This window comes from Vitis vinifera, chromosome 1 (assembly GCF_030704535.1).
Source record: "Vitis vinifera cultivar Pinot Noir 40024 chromosome 1, ASM3070453v1".
Classification (NCBI taxonomy): domain Eukaryota; kingdom Viridiplantae; phylum Streptophyta; class Magnoliopsida; order Vitales; family Vitaceae; genus Vitis; species Vitis vinifera.
Genome location: NC_081805.1, coordinates 20,927,520 through 20,951,113, shown reverse-complemented (window position 1 = coordinate 20,951,113; position 23,594 = coordinate 20,927,520). Strand labels below are relative to the sequence as shown.

The window sequence follows — 23,594 nt, the reverse complement described above, 5'->3', positions numbered from 1 at the left end:
CTCTTTCCCATCCAGGCTGGTGACAGGCAATGGTAGATGAAATGGCTGCTTTACACTCCAATGGCACTTGGGATCTTGTTGTTTTACTCTCTGGTAAATCTACAGTTGGTTGTCGTTGGGTCTACACAGTTAAGGTTGGCCCTGATGGTCAAGTTGATCGTCTTAAGGCCCGCTTAGTTACTAAAGGCTATACTCAGGTTTATGGTTCTGATTATGGTGACACTTTCTCTCCTGTTGCCAAGATAGCTTCTGTTCCTCTATTGCTCTCCATGGCTGCTTTGCTTTCTTGGCCTCTTTATCAGTTAGATATTAAAAATGTTTTCCTTCATGGGGATCTTGCTGAGGAAGTTTATATGGAGCAACCACCTGGTTTTGTTGTTCAGGGGGAGTCTGGTTTAGTGTGCAGGTTACGCCGTTCTCTATATGGCTTGAAATAATATCCTCGAGCATGGTTTAGCCGTTTTAGTTCTATTGTTCAGGAGTTTGGCATGTTCCGCAGTATAGCAGACCATTCCATTTTTTATCATCATAACTCTTCGGGGCAGTGTATTTATCTGGTAGTTTATGTGGACGACATCGTCAGTACAAGCAGTGATCAGAATGATATTCAGAAACTAAAACAACACCTTTTCACCCACTTTCAGACTAAAGACTTGGGGAAACTCAAGTATTTCTTAGGGATTGAGATAGCTCAATCCAGTTTCGGTGTGGTTCTTTCCCAAAGGAAGTATGCTTTAGACATCTTGGAAGAAATTGGTATGTTAGACTGTAAACCGGTAGATACTCCTATGGATCCAAATGTCAAACTTATACCAGGACAGGGGGAGCCTTTAGGAGATCCTTGGAGATATCAGTGACTTGTAGGTAAACTGAACTACCTCACCATTACTCGTCCAGACATTTCTTTTCCTGTAAGTGTTGTTAGTCAATTCCTACAGTCACCATGTCATAGCCATTGGGATGTTGTAATCCGCATTCTTCGATATATCAAAAGCACACTAGGCCAAGGTGTGTTGTACGAGAACAGAGGTCATACCCAGGTTGTTGTTTACACAGATGCAGATTGGGCTGACTCACCCACAGATAGACATTCCACTTCCGGGTATTGTGTTTTTATTGGAGGTAACCTAATATCCTAGAAGAGTAAGAAACAAGATGTAGTGGTCAGATCTAGTGCTGAAGTCGAGTATCGAGCTATGGCTCTGGCAACATGTGAACTCATATGGCTGAAACATCTTCTTCGGGAGTTGAGATTTGGAAAGGATGAACAGATGAAGCTCATCTATGACAACCAAGCCGCTTTGCATATTGCATCCAATCCAGTCTTCCATGAAAGGACCAAACACATTGAAGTTGACTGTCACTTCATTAGAGAGAAGATCGCATCAGGATGTGTGGTGACTAGATTTGTCAATTCAAATGATCAACTAGCAGATATTTTTACTAAATCTCTCAGGTTTCCTAGAATTAAATACATTTGTAACAAGCTTGGTGCATATAACATAAATGCTCTAGCTTGAGGGGGAGTGTTAGATGGTGTACAGTTATTTCAGTTATTTACTTTTCCTTTTTTTTTTCCTTATTGTATTGTGGGTCCCACTAGCATGTATATATATACCCAAGTCCAATGTGTATTATTAATAGTTTTTAATAACAAAAATTAGGGATTCTCCCTTTTCTCTCTTTTCACAGGTGAGGTTCTCATTTGGCCAAGGCACAAGCAAGTGAGCTTCCAAAGCATTGTAAAGCATCCTTTGAGCAATAAAAGCTTCCTTTCTTTAAGTGTTGCCTACGTGGGCCTTCTAAGCTTCCAAGTTGTGTGCATACTTAGCCTAGCTAGTTAAGTGGGCGGGTAAGACTAACTTAGCAACGTCAAGAGTCTTGAAGTTGTCTAAGTACTGCATGTGAGCTTAGGAGAAGCCTAAGTCCGTGACATGAAGGTTTAAAGAGGAAAAAACAGTGAGAAAGAATGTTGACTGGCTCTGTTAGGAAAAGATTGTGTATGATAAGTAGAAGATATAAACGTAGGAGCTTAAAAGATGGAGAACTTGGATAGCTGGGATGAGGCTCTATGTTGCTAAGTTTAATATGGACCTTTTTTATTAGAATTTAGAATATGAGCCCAATTCAAAAGTTCTACTAAATACCATTTGTTTTCTGTTTTGCTTGCTATATGTGGTATATGTGATTTTATGAAATGGAAATTTAATCTTAACATGTAATATCATGTTGCTCATTTTACCATTAGCTATGATAATGGATCTATCTATAGTTTTCGTTCATATTCACTATACCATTGAAACAATACTGGTTTATTTCATTGAGAAAATCACTAATTTTTGCAGTATGAAGCATTTAGAAGTGCGGACAAAAATAGAACTTCAAGATGCTCTATTTACATCTCAACAGGAAAATAGGGACTGTGTCATAGAAGTTGAGAGCTGCATTGATTCCAATGCTGCCTTCCACAGGTTGACAGGTTCTATTGTTGTTTGAATTACATTGTCTAATTTAACAGCCAATCACCTCTGTACTAAAACATTGTGTTCCTCTTAACAGTACATTGAGAAAATTTGCATGCCAAGCAGCAGACCATGCTTTAAATATGCTTTCTAAGTTCTCAATTCCAGATTTCATCTTCCATGGTTCCTTTCTTTGCAAGATCCATGGCATGGAATACTCAATATATAGGTAATTGTTTCCCTGTTTTTCCAGGAAGAAGTTTTAAAGCAATTATACTCTGTTAAAACTCTTTGTGTATTTAATCTGCCTTTTTCCAATTTATTTTTATTTTATTTTATTTTTTTGTGACAGAATTCCTCTATGTGCTCCACCAACTTCTGCTTCTGTCAATTATAAAACTACCACGTTTTATAGAGATGGCTTCATTTTAATTCTTTCTCTTGAGGGTGGACATGTGGGATTTGGTGAGGTTAGTTTAAGGTCTCTTATTCTATCAATAACAAATTGTCACCCTGGTATTCCTGATGCTTGTCTATTGTTACTGTTATTTGTTTTCAGCTTAAGGAGAAGATTATTTATTTGACACTTGTCACTTACTGCATTTATTTAAATAGCATAACCAATATTTGAAAGTAAAACCCAAATACTGTCCATTTAATAAACTTATCATTTTCAATGTACCTATGCTCTCAATAGATCAAGCTTGGTTGGGGTTTGAATGTGTCTAATCCAAATCTGGCCCCTTCATAATCAAATTGGAAAATATAGAGCCAAAACCTGTGAGATTTGGGTTGACCTGCAAATCTGGCTTTGAAAAAAGTTCATTATTAATTATAGGATAACATAAAACACATTCTTCAAACTTGTTTCAAATTTCTAGTTGGTACAAATTCCTTTTGGTAGTGAATATGACAGAATATATATTTTATTAATAGGTATCATTATTGAACAAGGAAAGATATCAGCAAAATTTCTATAGATGTTCTAGGTTTTGAGGGGAGAAAAGTCAGGATTGAGATGTACATATAAGTGCTAGTTGAAGAATAGGGTTTCACGGGAATAATTTTCTTTCATTGAGATTATTCTTTTATAGAGTTTACAGCATATACAAATCCTTCAAATTAGGAAACTAAATTACTGATTAACTCCTAACAATTACTTTCCTAAAAATACAAAGATTGACAACTAATAAATAATTTACAGCTTTACAAAGTTATTTCTTTCCTTATCAGTTTCGGTTTTCCAATAGTGCTATACTAGATAGCTTTTGATATGAGAGAGTAGGAGACATCTAGTGGAGTAGTGCTCAAATTCGAGGAAACACATGATTGTTTTTAGTAGTATTTTTATTTTTTTTCCCTCCATAATTTCTTTACCATTTAGTGAATTAATTCTTTTTTATTCATGGACTTTTAACCTTGTGTACCTTCCTCTATGATTTTGATATGATATTTATGTTACTATAGTAATCCATGATGCTATAGTTTCTATCAACATGGAGAATTTTGGAATAGCCATGGTTGAAAAATTTATTCGTAGTCATAGGGCATTCTTGAAGAACTAAGATAAAGAATTCAAAGCTAAGGAAAGACAAAACCTAAATTTCCAGTCCTTTTTAATGTGGTGCATGACAACTCAGATTGTGTTTAGTGTTGTTATGCAGGCGAAAGCTTCAATGTTAATATATTAGTATAAGAATACAAAGATAAAATCATTCATACAAAGGTATACAAGGTTTAAACATTATTCAGTTAACCAGGCTTACATCGACCGATGAGAGAAAATCATTTCATTATACTATAGAGAATATTATAATGGATAGAAAAATAGATATAACTATTAAGCTCTGAAGCATCCCATGTTTCCTTGCATGTATTAACACCTTGAAACTGCAAGCCCTTACTCCACCGAGTGATTTCCATTCTTCTTCACATCTTTGTCTACCATTTAGTCTTCACCACCTCAATCTCATTTCATAACTTTTTCACCTCATGACTTATAATATTTATAAGAACATTTCCAACAACTTTCCTTATTCTATAAGAAACCTATTTTCATAAAGAATTGCCAATATATAAAATATACTATACATTATTCTTTTACTAAAAGGAATATTTACCAAATTGGAATTTGAAACATTTTCTAACAATCTCTTATCTTGAATCAAATTTCGTCAAGCAAACATTTCATTTATTTGTGATACAAGTCTTCATTGTTCACATGGATTTTCTGCACATGTTTTTACTGGTGTACACAACTTCTCTCATATAACACAATCAAGGCAATCAACTAATGTAGTCCACATGGAAACTTGTCTAAACTAAATTCTTACACCACACTACAACTTCCTAGTTCATTACAATCTCCTTATGTTCCATGGCCTTCTTGTCTGCTAGGGGTTCCACCTTTGAATATCCTACAAGTTTATAAGAGAAAATATACTTCAAATAACAAAGTTCATGCTCTATATCTCACATATTAGTGAGACAATTAACTCCACCTATAAGCAAAATTCCTTTTGCAAGCATCTTATGTGTTCCATTCTCCTTGAGCCTTTTAGATATCATCACCTTCACTCCTTCTGAAATCTTCAACTTGGGCATTCTCTTTTACTCTCTCAAAAATCTTTAATCGAAGCTGATACTACTTGTTGTCAAGGTCTAAGCTTTGATATCACTTGTTGTGCAAAGTGTAAGAACACAAATAAAAATATTCACATAAAGGTACATAGGGTTTTAACTTGATTCATCCAATCAAGCCTGCATCCATGGATGAGAGAGAATCATCCCACTATACCATAGGGAATGTTACAAAGGATAGAAAACATAGATATAACTATTAAGTCCTGAAACACTACATGTTTCCTCGCTTTTTGTATTTGTGGAAATCCAAAGAGTACAACTGTGCACAGCTATGGTACAACTACAACAATGTCACAATTGTAGTATATAGTTGTCACAATTGTGTTAGTGCTATCAAAGTTTTGATAAGTTGTATTTCCTATCCTAATTTTATTCCTTGATTTTATGAGAGACTTTCTCTCCTAAAATCAAGGATTAGATTTCCTTTCTAAGGTAGATGGCCTCAACCATTTATGTATAAATATTGATACAATAATCAGTTTAAAAATAAAAGAAAAATAAAGAAATATTCTTTCTCTCCCTCAAATTTCTTCATGGTATCTGTTGAGAGAGAGAGAAAGAAGAAAAACCTTATTCACATTCATTGTAATCTCTACTTACAATTGAGAGATATATATATACAAGGCTAGGAGTCCTAACTACCATACATGTGACCTATATTAACAAGGAAAGATAGTATACTATACATACATTATATTCAACACTCCCCCTCAAGCTGGAGCATATACGTCATATGCACCAAGCTTGTTACAAATATATTTAATCCTAGGACCTCTGAGAGATTTAGTGAAGATGTCTGCTAGTTGATCATTTGAATTGACAAAACTTGTAGCAACACATCCTGATGCGATCTTCTCTCTAATGAAATGACAGTCAACTTCAATATGCTTGGTCCTTTCATGAAAGACTGGATTGGATGCAATATGTAATGCGGCCTGGTTATCACAGATGAGTTTCATCTGTTCATCCTTTCCAAATCTCAACTCCTGAAGAAGATGTCTCAACCATATGAGTTCACATGTTGCCAAAGCCATAGCTCGATACTCGGCTTCAGCGCTAGATCTGGCCACTACATCTTGTTTCTTACTCTTCCAAGATATTAGATTACCTCCAATAAAAACACAGTACCCTGAAGTGGAACGTCTATCTGTGGGTGAGCCAGCCCAATCTGCATCTGTGTAACCAACAACTTGAGTATGACCTCTGTTCTCATACAATACACCTTGGCCTGGTGTACTTTTGATATATCGAAGAATACGGATTACGACATCCCAATGGCTATCACATGGTGACTGTAGGAATTGACTAACAACACTCACAGGAAAAGAAATGTCTGGACGAGTAATGGTGAGATAGTTCAATTTACCTACGAGCCGTCGATATCTCCCGGGGTCTCCTAAAGGCTCCCCCTGTCCTGGTACAAGTTTGACATTCGGATCCATAGGTGTGTCTACCGGTTTACAGTCTAACATACCGGTTTCTTCCAGGATGTCTAAAGCATACTTCCTTTGGGAAAGGACCACACCAGAACTGGATTGAGCTATCTCAATTCCCAAGAAATACTTGAGTTTCCCCAAGTCTTTGGTCTGAAAGTGGGTAAAAAGATGTTGCTTTAGTTTCTGAATACCATCCTGATCACTGCCTGTAATGACGATGTCGTCCACATAAACAACCAGATAAATACACTGCCCCAAGGAGTTATGATGATAAAAAACTGAATGGTCTGCTGTACTGCGAAGCATGCCAAACTCTTGAACAACAGAACTAAAACGGCTAAACCATGCTCGAGGAGATTGTTTCAAGCCATATAGAGAGCGGCGTAACCTGCACACTAAACCAGACTCCCCCTGAGCAACAAAACCAGGAGGTTGCTCCATATAAACTTCCTCAGCAAGATCACCATGAAGGAAGGCATTTTTAATATCCAACTGATAAAGAGGCCAAGAACACATAGCAGCCATGGACAGAAGCAAGCGGACAGAAGCAATCTTGGCAACAGGGGAGAATGTGTCACCATAATCAGAACCATAAACTTGAGTATAGCCTTTAGCAACTAAGCGGGCCTTAAGGCGATCAACCTGACCATCAGGACCAACCTTAACTGCATAGACCCAACGACAACCAACTGTAGATTTACCAGAGGGTAAAACAACAAGATCCCAAGTGCCATTAGAGTGCAGAGCAGCCATTTCATCCACCATTGCCTGTCGCCAGCCTGGATGGGAAAGAGCTTCATGGGTGCTCTTTGGAAGAGAAACAGAGGATATAGCAGAAACAAAAGCAGAATAGGGTGAAGATAATCGATGATAACTCAAAAAATTGTAAATAGGATGAGGATTACGAGTAGAGCGAGTACCTTTCCGAACAGCAATGGGTAAGTCATTAGGAGAAGGCAGAGCCGGGGCAGGTGAAGCCGAAGGGATAGGAAGTGAGTCAGCAGGAGCCTCAGGAAAAGGGAGAGGAGCAACGACACGAGGGCGACGATGATAAACCTGAAGTGGTCGAGGGGGCATAGCATCAGGTGGGGAGACAATGGGAATGGGCAAGACTTCAGAAACAGGAAGAGACTCAGAAGTGGTGGAAAAGAATGGTGAGTCCTCAAAGAAGGTGACATCAGCGGAGATAAAGTACCGATGAGTCTCAAGGGAATAACAACGATAACCCTTCTGAAGTCTGGAATATCCCAAGAAGAGGCACTTCATGGCTTTGGCGGAAAGCTTGTCCTGTCCAGGAGTGAGAATATGAACAAAGCAAGTACAACCAAAGACACGAGGAGGAAGGAAATAAAGTGGTTGGTCAGGGAAAAGAAGGGAGTGAGGAATCTGATCGTGTAAGACAGAGGAGGGCATACGATTAATCAAATAACAAGCGGTAAGAACAGCGTCCCCCCAAAAACGAAAAGGAACATGATTATGGAGGAGGAGAGTACGAGCTGTCTCAACAAGATGTCGATTCTTGCGTTCAGCTACCCCATTTTGTTGAGGAGTATGAGCACAAGAAGACTGATGAAGAATCCCATGATGAGACATAAACGAAGTAAATTGGGCTGAAAAATATTCCCTGGCATTGTCACTGCGTAACACACGAATAGAAATATTGAACTGGGTTTGGATTTCAGTATAAAATTTCTGGAAAATAGAGAATAACTCAGCTCGATTTTTCATTAAGAATAACCAAGTACATCGAGAATAGTCATCAATGAAAGTGACAAAATACTGAAATCCTAAAGTAGACGCAGTCCGACAAGGACCCCAAACATCAGTGTGGACAAGCTCAAAAGGAGACTTTGCCCGATTATTCAAACGCTTTGGGAACGAGACACGAGTATGTTTCCCAAGCTGACATGACTCACACGGAAGCGACGACAAAGTGGAAAAACGAGGAACCATCTTCTGGAACTTGGAGAGACTAGGGTGGCCCAGACGATTGTGAATGAGGAGAGGAGCATCAGTGGAAATGCAAATTGCAGGAGATGAATCTGAGGTGAGGTGATAGAGGCCTTGAGACTCACGTCCTATGCCAATCGTCTTCCCCGTACTCCGGTCCTGCAAGGTCACAAATTTATCAGAAAAGGTAATAGAGCAATTAAGAGTACGAGTGATTTTGCTGATGGAAATAAGATTAAAAGGACATTCAGGAGTATAAAGGACAGAAGTGAGAGGTAGAGAAGGCAAAGGAAGGGCCAAACCAATACCTTTAGCCACAGTTTGAGAACCATTAGCTAAGGTAACAGTAGGTAAATCAGAGGTAGTAGTAATAGAGGAGAAAAGATCCTTATTACCAGATAGGTGATCAGATGCTCCAGAATCTAGAATCCAGGGTCCAAGAGAAGATGTGTGGGTAAGGCAGGCAGAGGCATTACCAGGCTGGGCAACAGAGGCAATAGAAGCCTGAGATGTCTGAGATGCGGAGGAGCTCGGAGGCTGAGGCAGCGGAGAATCAGAGGACTGGGCCATATGGGCAGTGCGAGGAGGTCTTCCATGTAACTGATAGCAACGATCGCGAGTGTGGCCAAGTTTATTGCAATAGGTGCAATGAGGACGTTGGCCTCTACCTCGGGTACCACTGCGTCCTCCTCGAGAGGTAGTTTGAGAAACTAACACAGAAGAATCTGAAGCGCTATCAGATGGCAAAGTCTGAGTGGACGAGATACGGAGGAGGCGAGCAAACACATCATCCAAGGACGGAACTGATGAACTACCAAGAATCTGATCACGAATAGGCTCAAGATCCGGACGGAGGCCGATAAGAGTAAGGACCATGAAGAACTTGTCAAGCTGTGTTTGTTGAGCCCCAACATCAGGAGTAAGAGGCATCACAGTCAAGAACTGCTCCTTAAGAGAGGCAATCTGGCCAATATAAGTAGATAGATCCAAGTCCTGTTGGCTGAGATGGACAATAGCAGAAGCCACCTTATAAAGACGCTGGATATCATTCGTGTATAATCCTTTGGCCTGAGTCCAAAATTTAAAACAAGTTTTATAGGCCTGAAGATGAAGAAGAATTCGGGGATCAACCGATTGCCATAATACACTACACAACTGTGCATCTATCTTCCTCCACTGTACGCGGTCGACCTCAGGGATATCTGCCTCCTGTGTAATCAAGTGATCCTCATATCCTTGACCCATAAACCAAAGTTCAACAGAGGCAGACCAGGAAAGATAATTTTCACTCCCAACTAATTTCTCCGAAGTAATCATAGGAGATCCAGATATGACAGAGGAAAAAATGGAAGCTTTAGTAGCCATATCCACTTATCTGGAGAATGAAGTATGTTTGGATCGAAGAGAGCCCTAATACGGCTTCAGATTGCAGCGTGGCACCACCGAAAAAGGGAGACGGCCTCAGATCGCGGTGTGGTACCACCAGAAAGGGAGAAGAACACTTCCCAAGGCACGTGCAGGGATTGGAGTGGAGAAAAAGTGGTCGGAGCTTCGCCGGAAAGACTGTTTGGAGGGCCGACGGAGACAAAAATCCCCAAAAGAGGTACGTGCAGGGCTCGGATGGGAGAACCAGGGAGGTGGGAAGGCTGATCGGCGTCAGGCGAAGCTGGAGGAGGAGGCGCGTCGCCGGAAAAGCTCTCACGCGCCCCCACGCGCCGGCGCGTGAGATTCAACCGCCGGCCGGAAAATTGCGCGTGGCCGGCGCGTGGCTGCTCTTTTGGTGCTGGTGCCTTCACAAAAGTTGGAGATCTCCTCCAGGCGCTCCTTCTGGTATGGTCGGTGTCGGAAAAATAGGTCGCCGGAAATTTCGCCGGAAAGTTCGCCGGAAAATTTGCCAGCGGTGAGTGGTTTCTAACGACGATCCGACTGACCGGAAAGTATTGGGAGATGGGGAAGGTGACCGGAAAGAAACACGGTCACCAGAAGGTTTCCCGGAGTTGATGACACGGAAAACAGGAAAGAATTAGGTTTTCTTCCTTGGCTCTGATACCATGTTGAGAGAGAGAGAAAGAAGAAAAACCTTATTCACATTCATTGTAATCTCTACTTACAATTGAGAGATATATATATACAAGGCTAGGAGTCCTAACTACCATACATGTGACCTATATTAACAAGGAAAGATAGTATACTATACATACATTATATTCAACAGTATCAAAGTTGATTCTAAGCCATTCGATCCGTCCATGACCAAATACGGAATGGCCACCAAGGACTCCTCAACATCAAAAGTCACCTCCACTCAAGAAGCTCCTATTCTGAGCAACAATGGAGGATTGGATGGTGCTGCTCTTCTCATTACTAGACACAAACTGAATGGGTAAAACTATCTTCAATGGTCTCATGCAATTATGATGTTCATATGTGGTTGAGGGAAGGATGACTACTTCATTGGTGCAGTGCCTCAACCTATGAAAGAAGACCCAAAATTCAAAGAATGGAAGGTTCAAAATAATATGGTTATGTCTTTGTTAATTAACTTGATGAACAATGACATAGGGGAAAATTTTGTACTCTATGAACAACTCATCGGTGCAGTGCCTTGAGCTATGAAAGAAGACTCGAAATTCAAAGAATGGAAGGTTAAAAATAATATGGTTATGTCTTGGTTAATTAACTTGGTGAACAATGATAGGGAAAAATTTTATACTCTACGAAACAGTGCCAGAAATTTGGGAAGCAGCAAGGAAGACTTATTCAAATACAGAAGACACAACAGCGGCATTTGAAATAAAAGGGAAGATTTATGCCAAGGTGATTTGTTTGTCACCCAATATTTTAGTCTTCTAACTCACTATTGGTTGTAGCTCAAAATGTTCGAAACCACCAAATGGGATTGCCCAATGGATGCAATCAAATACAAGAAGATCATTAAGAAGAAACAAACTTACAAATTTTTATTAGGGTTGAACAAAAATTTGAATGAAGTTCGAGGCATAATATTGAAAATTAAACCTTTACCCAACATCCAAGAAGTTGCCTCAAAAGTGCGCTAAGAAGAAAGTAGAAAGAAAGTCATGTTGGGTTTACAAACCAACCAACCTGTCATTAAGGGTTCAGTCTTAGCAACTTAGGGTCCTCCCTATCTTTCCAGTGACAACCAACCAAGAAAAGGGAGACCTTGGTGTGATCACTGTCGAAAACCAAGTCACACCAAGGACACCTTCTGGAAAATCCATGAGAAATCAACAGATTCGAAGCCATCATGTCCTCAAATTGATAGAGAAAGTTGAGGACACCATCTCACCATTGAAGACAACCCAACACTACCTAATTCCAATCCATTCAGCAAAGAGCAAATGGAATTAATGTAGAAAATTTTCAACCAGTCTCAACAAGGGGGAAATTCTTCTTAACTCTATTATCGGGTCTGGATCCTTAGCTCAAAAAGGCAATTTTCTTATTGCCTTGACAGTAAAAAAGGAACATTTAAGTCCTTGGATTGTTGACTTAAGAGCTTTTGATCACATGACTGGAGATCTCATAATTTTTTAAAATTATACACCTTGTTCTGGGAATTATATGATTAGTATGGCTGATGGTTCTTCTGGTTAGTTAACTACCTTGATAGTTTATATGGATGATGTTATTGTAACTGAAAATGATGTAGGGGAAATTCCAAGACTAGGAACTTATATGTCCAGTGAATTTGAGATCATGGATCTAAAGAGTCTAAAGTATTTCATCGGGATTGAAGTAGCATGCTTAGAAGGAGAAATATTTTTGTCCAAACAAAAACATATCCTTGATTTGCTAAGAAGATAGGGACACAAGGATGTAAATCAACAGATACTCCAATTGAGTAGAATCATAAACAAGGAGGAAAAGTAGATGATGATATGGTAGACTGTGACCTATATTAAAGATTGGTAGGGGAATTAATTTATTTAACTCACACCTAACTAGACATCCATTACGTTGGAGGTACGGTAAGCCAATTCATTGCATTCACCACATGAATCTCACATGGAGACTGTACACAAAATCCTACTTTACCTAAATTCTGCACTAGGCAAAAGAATCTTATTTTAGAAGAAAGGGAATATGGAATTGGAAGCTTACAATGATGCTGATTGAGTTGGATCAATTATTGATGGAGCGTTAACTATTGTATATTGTACCTTCTTCGGATGAAATCTAGTTACTTGGAGAAGTAAAAAACAATCAGTTGTGACAAATCTTGTCAATCCTTCTTTTGTGTATATATATTGTAAATCAGAATATAACGGAAAATACAAGAGAATATGATGCGAACCTCAATCGACACGCTTTGAGACCTAACAAACAGTATTGGAATAATTGCCCAAGAAAGCTAAAATACAGATTTTTGATAGAACCCTGACCTAACGTTTATAAGTGAAACGCAAACCAAAAGTATAAGTAACAGACCTTGACCCAATAATTACAATGGAATCACGAACTGAAGGTATAAAGTTTGAACGCCACAAGGAAGAATCCCTGATAAGTCCACAGTTTTTCAAGAACCAAAAGAAGAGCAAAGCCTCACCTTTTCTGATTTTTTATTCAATCAAAATTATCCCCTATTACAATGAGGTGCATGCTATCTATATGTCATGACTCAATATTAAAACCCTAAATAAAAGTTGATTTGGTCTGAAATTAGCAGATCCAAAATAGGAAAATAACTAAAAAACGTTCTAAATAATAAAAGCCTAAAATTAAGGTAGATTTGGCCTAAAATTAGAAGCTTTAGAATAGGAAAATGTCTATTAACCGATATGGAGTTGGAAAGTCAATCAGTCATTAATCCACACCATAAATCATGCCCAATCAAGACAGATTAGCCCTCAATAGCTTGGATTAAATTTATTACACCTTCATCTTCCTTTGGGCCAAGCTTGGAATGTCCTGTGTTAGAATCACCCCAAATATCTTGAATTAGCCCATTAAGTGCTTCTTTGATCTTCTTGGATCTTGCTTTAGTAATAGGCCCAACTAGAATATGCAATGGATCCTTGAATGCTTGTTGATTCTCATCAGAACAGCCTTTTTTTAAAATAGTAATTATAATGAAACAACCATAGGTAATAATCGTTTGCTGAAATATAATTAAAAAGTAGATATTGCTAGCTTCATAGAGTGTTCTTTGAAATGGTATGTCCTTAGAGTGATCATATTAAACTTTCCTCATTGGCACAAGAGGTTTCATAATGGTTGGTTTTAGATTGAGACTATAGGAATGAAAAGCAAGTAATCTTGGGTTATCATTTTGGAAGGATGAAAGAATGCATGCTTACTTTCAGTGTAACATTGCAGGGAAATGGGGCAAACCAGAGCAACCACTTAATGAGTGCCTTCTTATTCCTATATTCTTATTTTCTTCTCTCTCTTTGCCTTCTTTTTTTCTTCATTGTTTGTTTCTAATACACCGACCCAGTAAAACAACCATCCCTATAACCATGCACACTCAGCCCAAAAAAGAAAAACAGAAAAAAAAATGAAAAAAAAAAAAAAAGAATGTTTCTCACCTATTAGTTTTTGAACAGGTTGCACCTCTTGAAATCCATGAAGAAGATTTGCTAGATGTAGAGGAGCAACTTCGATTTCTTCATCATGTGATTAAAGGAGCCAAAATAAGTTTCTATCTGCCTCTATTAAAGGGCTCGTTTTCTTCTTGGATTTGGAGCTGCTTGGGTATCCCGGTAGGTTCTCATATGTTCATTTTCCAATTATAGGATTAATATAACAAGTGAATAAAATATGGAACCAAAAAGGGAAAAAAACAAAACAAAAAAGTTGTCACGATTATGTCTTGCCTTTTTGCACATCTTTGATACAAATTTTAAACCTTCAAGTTCTTCCTCTGTTGTATAGCCATCTTCAATCTTCCCAAGTGTCAGATGCGGTTTGGAGATGGCCATCCTAAATGCTATAGCTGCACAGGAAGGCTCAAGTTTATTAAACATTCTGCATCCCTATAAAGTTGAAGAAGAAATATCTGAAAGGTCAAAAAGAGTTCAGATTTGTGCCCTTCTTGATTCTAATGGGTCTCCCTTGGAGGTTGCTTATCTTGCCAAGACACTTGTTGAAGAAGGTTTTACTGCTATAAAGCTAAAAGTAAGTTAGTCTGACCAAGTTATACTGTTGAAATTATATTTTTCTCCGTAATATCCTATAAAGCATTAAAAGTACTTGAGGTACTTAATTATTTCTTGACCCTATTTCTTCGCTCAACTTTTTTTGCAATTATGGATTCTTTGTAATATTAGTTGGATTAACAATAGTTCTTTGACTTCAGGTAGCACGTCGGGCAGATCCAATTGAAGATGCTACAGTCATACAAGAAATAAGAAAGATGGTTGGACTACAGATCGAGCTTCGTGCTGATGCCAACCGAAACTGGACTTATGAACAAGCAATTCAGTTTAGCTCTTATGTTAAAAATTGTGATCTGAAGTACATTGAGGTATGTGCTGTGAAGAAGTAGGAAATATTATTTTGTATTGCCCTTAGTTCGTCATAAGAGGATGGTTGATTCTAGTTATACTGTAGTTGAATTTGTTTTATCATTGCAATGTCTCTTTGATGAAGGGCCAAAATGTCTTCTTCTGGAAGATTCAGCAAAAGTATCTTACTCCAACTTTACTAAAAAGAGTATTTAAGCCTTAGTCCTTTACTTCTTTCCAGTGCTTTAATATAAAATGAAACACCCTGTTAACGTCTTTACCAATCAAAAGGAGCTTTTAGGCAGTCAAAAAGCTGCACCGAACAGGCTGCCTAAGTTTTAATGATGGTTGCTAATATTTTGTTAGTGCTAATTTTATCATTACATGTTTACTATCAAAAGAAATATTTTACTACTGCATCTAGTTTTATCAGAATTTCTTGTTTTTAGCATATAATTTTCCATTATTTCAGGAACCTGTCAAGGATGAAGATGATATTATTAAGTTCTGTGAAGAAACTGGCTTACCAGTAGCATTGGATGAAACCATGGACAAAATTGGAGAAACTCCTCTTCAAAAGCTTGCAAAGTTCTCACACTCAGGAATAGTTGCTGTTGTAAGTGACAGTGAATTTATCTTTTAGTCTATATAAATATCTTATAGTCTACTGATAGTACAAGTATAATATCAAGTAGAAATGCATGTTCATAATGATATAAAGGTTCACTTTGTACTATGTTTAGTTGATTTTATAATGTTAAAATTAGCAAAATCACATGGCCAAAAATACTAGCTAAACCTTTCCAGCCATGTTGCTTAGAATCATTCACTTAACAACCACTGTCATGGAGGTCTTTTATATCATCCTCCATTCATTTCTTGCTTACATATTAGTAGAAAAATATTTTCACTGACACAAGGATTCTTATCAGCTCAAACCATCTCATGATCATGGGGTCAATTAGTACTGGTTCATAAAGTTTTATTGCTAGAGTGCAAATTTTCACTAGCTGCTTCTTGTTGTTGCTGCTGCTGCTGAAGAACACATTTCTGTTTTCAAAACTAGGAACTTATGCGTTATAGTAATAAAAAAGAATCATCAATCACTAAAAATGCCATTTTGTCTTGTTGCATTAATTTCCTGTTGTTCGAATGACATACTTTTAAAATATTAAGATCATTAAGGATCAGTTGGTTTCAACCTTATTTGGGTTATATTGGTCTTGTTAGGTTATCAAACCAAGTGTTGTTGGTGGTTTTGAAAATGCTGCATTGATTGCTCGATGGGCCCAGCAACAGGGTAAGATGGCTGTTGTCAGTGCAGCATTTGAAAGTGGGCTTAGTTTGTCAGCATATATTCAGTTGTCTAGTTATTTTGAGCTGCAAAGTGCAGAGATATGCAAATTGATGAATAAGCAACTGGTTCCATCTGTAGCCCATGGTCTTGGAACCTACCGATGGCTTAAAGAAGATGTAACTTTTGAACCTCTCAGCATTAATCGTAGTCAGGACAGTGGCTTTATAGAAGCATCTGTTGTTGATGCTGATCGAATCCTGCAGAAATTTCAGATCAACCGAGATACTATCATAAGAATTTTTTCTGAGGAACAAGTTTACACTCATCAGTTGGCTGTGGATTCAGATGGCTTCTCGTGCTTGTTGAATGTTCATGAGATTGGAGCAAGCATTGAGGTAAGTACTGGAATTTCACAGTATTCATGTAATTTTATTATTTTTCCATCTTAAAAGAGGTTCCCCACAACCCTGTTTGCACGACCATTTCCCTAGAATTCTAGGATCTATGTTGGATATTTCCACTTGCTTATAGCACACAAATCTAAGAATGCAGGGTGAAGATGGTGCAAGGTTTTAGGCTGCATATTTCTTTTATATAAGGGGGAAAATAAATGCTATTTAATTTCTGACTTCATAATAATCAATTCTTTGTCAAATAAAAAAATTGTCCAACTAGAAAAATGGATTTTCTTATAAATTTGACAATAAAGCACCACTGTCATGTTTTCTTTTGGCCTCTTCTAAACAAAAAACAGATCATAAATGTGATGGGATAATATAGTCATTGACACATAACATCTACTTTTCCGTGAAGAGTCAACATATTGGCATCATAAATACATGTCTGCACTCATTCTATTTTGCAGCTGTGGTTGGAAATTGCCTATCCTGATAAATTATATTCTCATATAGGGCTTTCCATTTCTATTGCTTATGAGATAGTGAATACAGGCATCTGTGATCTTCTTCTTTGATTACTTGCTTACTCCACCATGATGGCTGGTGCAGAATGATGTAGTTGTATTTCTTCATGGGTTCCTTGGAACTGGTGGAGACTGGATTGCCACTATGAAAGCCATCTCAGGATCTGCTAGATGCATTTCAATCGACCTTCCAGGCCATGGGGGGTCAAAGATACAAAATCATGATGGAAAAGAGGATGTGCTAGAACCAAATTTGTCGATTGAGGTAGTTGCAGATGTATTATATAAGTTGATTCATTCTATTACTCCTGGAAAAGTTACCCTTGTGGGTTATTCAATGGGTGCAAGGATTGCTTTGTACATGGCTCTGACTTCAAGCTTTAGTGATAAGGTATATTGGTTGATCCTTGAGGTTCTGATTTTGATTCTGATCTGGACATATGATAACTGGGATTCTTATAAACTTAAACCTTGTGATTAAGATCAAAGGCGCTGTTATTATATCTGGAAGCCCTGGACTAAAGAATGATGAAGCCAGAAAAATTCGCATGGTTAAAGATGATTCCAGATCACATGCCCTCATCACTCATGGCTTACAAATCTTTCTAGAAAGCTGGTACTCTGGAGAGCTGTGGAAGAGGTTATTACTGGGTTTCTCTTCTTTAATGTCTCACTTCTATGCTTGCCTTAATGTACTTAGATAGCTTGTTACATCAGTAATCGCCTAAATAATTTTTTGCATTTAACAGCTTAAGAGGTCATCCCCAGTTTAATCAAATAGTTGCCAGCCGTCTGCAGCATAAAGATGTACGGAGTCTAGCCAAAACTCTCTCTGATTTGAGCATTGGGAGGCAGCGGTAAGCTTATCTGGATTTTTTAATTTTCCTCTATCCCAAGAAAGTATCTTAAGGCACCCAAGTCTTTGATTTCAAATTCCTTTGCTTTAAGATTCTTTAGATTCTTCATTTTTTCCACATCATTATTTGTTACAATTCTATCATCCACATTGATGATAAGTTCAGTAGTTTTCTTGTGTGAAGAGTGTTTAATGAATAAAATATGATCCCCTTGACTTTGATAATACACAAATTTAAGAATAGACTTAGGAACCTCTCAAACCATGCTCTAGGACATGTTTTTAACCCATATAAGGATGTTTTTTCGACTTAAAACCTTCTCACCACTTGAGTTGTCTTCAAAACCAAATGGTAAATCCATGTAAACCTCCTTGGTGCCATGCAAAACAACATTCTTAACAGTAAACCACTGTAGTGGCCAGTCTAAATTTTTTTCCAAGGATAAGAGAATCCTAACGGAATTAATATTTGCAACAGGTGCAAAGGTTTCTTGTTAGTCAATCCCATAGGTTTACGTATATCCCTTTTCTACTAATCTCATCTACTGAATAACTTTGTGCTTAATTGTGAGAACCTATTTACACCCCACTATTTTTTTTCCTCTAAGCAATTTAACACTGCCCATGTATCATTCTTATACAAAGATCTCATTTCTTAAAAAATATTGTCTTTCCACTTAGGGTCTTTTAGCCTCTTGTACATTTTTTTGGGACATAGTGTGAAGCTAGATGAGTTGTATAGGCTTCATACTTGGGGTTAAGCCTATGGAAAGGCAAGAAGTTTGAGAGAGGATGTCTAGAGCAAGTTCTCACTCCTTTTCTGAAGGAAATAGGGATATCCAAATCCATATCACTTGGATGAAAAGGAGAGGGAAGAAAGTTACAATCCCCCCTTCCACCCCTCAACCGCGGCCCCCCTCCTCTTCCCCCATTATCAAATTTTAACATTTGTAATTTTGTATTGAATTAGTTTTCAATCATCCTATGAAAATGTTTGAAGGTGGAGGCAACTTTAGATTTATCCTGAAGGAAAAGACAACTTACTTTTAAAGGACCACAATCATTACTATGCACCATTGTGCAAAGGTACAAGAAGAAGAGGGAACCTCAAATTTTCATATCATTTCATACAAGAGGTCTAGTTGTTCCTTGGTGAAAATAGGCTTTCTAAAGTAGTGGCAGTGGCTGGTTTTTCCTCTGATGCAGTCTCCATGGAAGCTCTTTGGTAGTCTTTATGATTTTTATTGGCAGGCTTGTACATCTTCGCTCCAAATCAGGGTTTTCCATATAACTTTTAACAAGTGTCCTTAGTGTGCCTTGGCTTGTTGCAATGATCATACAAAAAGTCTCTCTATCTTCTTTCTTCCTTGATCCAAATTTTTGTGATCCAACAAAGGAGTTTTCTTAAAAGGTGTTTAGGGTAAAATTCTCTTGTGAGAAAGGCCTTATATTGCCCTTCTACCCTCTTCACTATGAACCTGAGCATACTCTTCTATTAAAGATGGAAGGAGTTCCAAACCAAGGATTTAAGCCCTAACTCGGTCCAACTTCGAATTAAGGCCTGCTAGAGACTCAAATATCCTTTCTTGCTCTATCAACTTGTTTAGTTTTATGGTGTCTACAGCAGCTTCCATTTCAAAATGTTGATAATGGTCAAGCCCCTGCCTTAGAACCCGAAGCCTATTGAAGTATGCAGTCATAGAATATTCCCCTTGCTTTTTTTCATGAATCCTATTTCTCAGATCATAAATCGGAGCAATATTCCCCACATTTGAGTATGTTTAAATCACTGTATCCCAATGAAGAGGAACAATGAAGTTTTCTCATATCATAAAACTGAGCAATATTCTTCACATTTGAAAATGGTTGAATCACTGTATCCCAAAGCTCTTTAGTCACTAAGAGGAACAATGAAGTTTTGCTGATTACCGGTTGCATAGTATTCAAGAACCAAGGAATTATCATAGTCTTTTACATCCCATATTCGAAATGAGGATTACTGAGTAGATACCCCATTTTCCCTCTCATTTCAATGAACAACTTTATCGATTAGAACTGCTTAAGGAACTTTTGACCATGAAGTTTTCCAATTCTAAGTTGAAGAGTACGGTTGTAACCATGAACCAAAGTTCGTGATTGACCTATAGCCTTTTCAGAGAGACTATTTTGAGATACTTTTGACATTGTTTTAAACAAAGAATATTCAATATAAAAGGAACAGGTAATCAACAAGAAAGACAAAGGCTTAGCAATGAAGGAAAATAAGAATTTAGACTAACAAAAGTGGGAAAAATCCTAGCTCTGTTACATGTTGAAGAGACAAAAATTGGAGTAAAAACTTTTTTGATTAATGTCAGGATTATATGAATATTATATACTCTTAATTGAAGCAAAAAAAGAAAGTAAATTGTCAAAGTTACTTATTCCTAAGAACGATTCCTAATTTATGCTTTCCTAAACAAATTCTTGAACTGTTCTTGCACATATATAGAAATCTCTCCCTTTCTCTTTTCTTTTTTCTGATGATGGAATCAGGAATAACGGACTGAGGAACCATGTGTTCAGAGCTGGTGTGTTCGGATGAGGACACCACAAGTTACCTTTATCTACCTATTAGCAACCTATTTGGGCATTTACAAAGAGGTCAATCTTTCTTTACTTCAAAAACTTGTGACCCAAATTTATTATGCCTTCCTGTTGCTGAACATAGTATGCCCATATTGGAATGCAATGTCCATGCCCCATTTGCTGACTGCCATTTAACAATTTCTTCACTGTCCACCTGCATTGTTAATATTGCGGTTACCAGTTATTAACACCCATCATCCTTGCATACCTAGAATTTAAGTCGTGTTTGACAATCCAAACCCATATTGGAATGCAGTTCTCGTGTCCATATTTCCTTATTATAGTTTGGCAGCTTCTTAACCACCCGCATTGTTGAAGTTGTAATTACTGGCTTTTACCAATAGGAAGCTTAACCAGACTCGTACATTGTTTGATGTCCCAAAGGTATGGCTGCAGATTTTGCCAGGACATTTGATTTTGTAGAGGGATTTCAGGTACTCCTGAAAGGATTTAAAGACAGGATATGGATCACTCAAAATCCTCTCTTCAAATTCCACTATCATCACTGCTACCTCATGCTGCACTCTGGAGCTAGCACCACCACCAACCTCATCTGAACAGCCCCCTTCCCAGCCTGCTCCCATCACCATTGCCCCACTGCTGCTGGTGACACTGCCATTGTGATATCCAGTGCCATCCCAATCAAGCAATCCATTGGCACCTATACTAAACCAAACATAAAATTTTAAATTTCTGAAGATTTTATATTTTTGGATTTATATATAACCTGGTCCTTTTTATCACTTAGGATCCTGCCTTTCACAAGGTAGCATATATTGAGCTTGGATTTTGCTAACTAAAAGTCATCCATTCAAGAATAGTGAGTCATGTCAACTCATCAATACAACCTAGGGATACTTGATTTAATTGCCATATGCACTCAAGAAGTTTGTCACCCCTAATAATAATATTGAAGTTTTAAGTTGATATTTTTCTCTATGCTTGTCAGGCCATTATGGGAGGACTTGAGGCAATGCAGTACACCTCTTTTGCTCATTGTTGGAGAGAAGGATGGGAAGTTCAAGAGGATTGCTCAGGAAATGTGCTATGAAATTGGTCATGGTACGAGTAATGGAGATGACTCCAGGAAAGAGATTTATGAAATAGTTGAGGTTCCCAACTGTGGGCATGCTGCCCACCTAGAGAATCCTCTCCCTATAATCCGTGCACTGAGAAGATTTTTGACAGGACTAGAAAACAGTTCAACACCAAATGAAAGAGCTGTTCCCTTTCATGGGTCATGAATGTGTCAACTCATAGCATCATGTGATACTATTCATGTTAATTGGTGACATGGTCTTGGTGAAATAATCAGAAAAAGTGTGATGGCATACTATCAAGGCTTGGGTATCTTCATCCTCCTGTAAGTCACACTGAATTCATTTATCTTGATTAATATTACAGAAGAAGATTTGTCTAGTTAAGATGCAAGTATTGCATGTCAGTGGTCTCTGTCCATGCAGCATGCTGGGAATACAATTGCAGTTGGTATTTCATGAATAACCTGTTAGCTTTTTTTGCCTTTTAACTTCACTATAATGTCCACTTTTTCTGTTGTAATGAATGTCTTTCATTGATGGCTCTTTTAGCATGGATTTGTGGTTTTTCTTCTTTTCTTTTTCTTTTTTTCAGATATTGTTTTTCTTTTATCATGTCATAACCTTTAAGCTAAAACAGGATTAGTCGTCCTAAAAATAGCTTTTATTTCCCATGGTAAACATATGATTGTGGTATACTAAGATAATTTTTCTATAGCCTTTGCATTGTAAACAATAAGTGTCAAGTATGTTGAAGTAGTCATGGTTTAGAAGGTATTGTTAAGTGTTATATATTTAAGAGGAGAAAAACAGATATATTACCAATTCTAATATGTAATAACACCATTCCTGGATGATGGGATTAGCTATGCAACCCTTTCACCTGGGATTCCTATTCCAACATTTTATATGGGGTCATGAATGGGCACCGAAAATTATCCAAAAGTTTGTATATAAATCATATATGAGAATTTTCAATAGGAAAGGTTAATTTCATTTGGCTCCTTGAAGTTTTGGTCAAACACGCTAACTTCTATTAGTTTAACTAAAACTCGAGGGGAGGTAAGTGAAATTAACCTTTAGTAAGAATGTCAATTACAAATATCTCCTTGAAGTCGATGGAGGCCAAATATATTTAATTAAAACTCGAGGGGAGGTAAGTGAAATTAACATTTAGTAAGAATGACACCTACATTATCATCCCTCCTATTTCCAAATTCTTGAAACGAAATACGGTTTAAAAAAAAATGGAAATGAAGCACAACTATCATAAATTCATAATTACCCTTAACCTTAAAAGAAATTCTAAAAAGATCTCCTTTAAACTAACTAGAGCTTGTTAATTAAATTAACATTACATTTTCTAAGTTTTTCAATCTAGCAATTACATTGCTAATTTAGATATTTTCCAACTATTGAAATATAACTTAAAAGATAATAATTATTAAAACATCCATGAATTTAAAAAAAAAAAAAAAAAAACATATATAAGGACTGGAAGGGAGAGATCAGATTGTGTAATTGGATGGTTCAAAAGGACCCATTAATTTGGTATTTCAGTTTTATGAATGTAATTTGTGCATTTGTATTTAAAAGAATAAGAATGGTACTCACGCATAACAATACCTAACTTTTTTATTGGTTAGATTTCCTTTACAGTTCTTCCTAAGACATGGTTAGGATTGTTAATTAATAAATTAGAAACATTTCCCAAATTACAAATGCATCCTTTCAATATTTGATTCATGATTTTATTATAATACTATTTAGGGGAGCTTCTTTAATTGTAAAATAAGTGCTTGAATGTCAATTACAAATATCGATCTGTTGTAGAATAGAAAGTATAAAGAAACGAAATTGAGAAAAAAGAACTAGAATGCTAATAAAGAAATT

At 37.4% G+C, this 23,594-nt stretch overlaps 1 protein-coding gene across 3 annotated transcripts in view; it reads left to right on the top strand.

Moving 5' to 3' along the window:
- The window catches only part of LOC100241089 (protein PHYLLO, chloroplastic), a 127,018-nt gene extending 104,763 nt beyond the window's left edge, over positions 1 to 22,255 (top strand). For all 3 annotated transcript variants that reach the window (XM_019221367.2, XM_010655919.3, XM_010655926.3), the window contains 12 exons: positions 2,346 to 2,471; positions 2,560 to 2,691; positions 2,815 to 2,932; positions 14,062 to 14,217; positions 14,390 to 14,632; positions 14,814 to 14,981; positions 15,434 to 15,577; positions 16,192 to 16,653; positions 17,266 to 17,571; positions 17,663 to 17,820; positions 17,930 to 18,037; positions 21,614 to 22,255. In XM_019221367.2, the coding sequence (XP_019076912.1) occupies positions 2,346 to 2,471; positions 2,560 to 2,691; positions 2,815 to 2,932; positions 14,062 to 14,217; positions 14,390 to 14,632; positions 14,814 to 14,981; positions 15,434 to 15,577; positions 16,192 to 16,653; positions 17,266 to 17,571; positions 17,663 to 17,820; positions 17,930 to 18,037; positions 21,614 to 21,908 (2,416 nt within the window). In that variant the 3' untranslated portion in view covers positions 21,909 to 22,255. The remainder of the gene's footprint in view (positions 1 to 2,345; positions 2,472 to 2,559; positions 2,692 to 2,814; positions 2,933 to 14,061; positions 14,218 to 14,389; positions 14,633 to 14,813; positions 14,982 to 15,433; positions 15,578 to 16,191; positions 16,654 to 17,265; positions 17,572 to 17,662; positions 17,821 to 17,929; positions 18,038 to 21,613) is intronic.
- Positions 22,256 to 23,594: the final 1,339 nt, after the last annotated feature.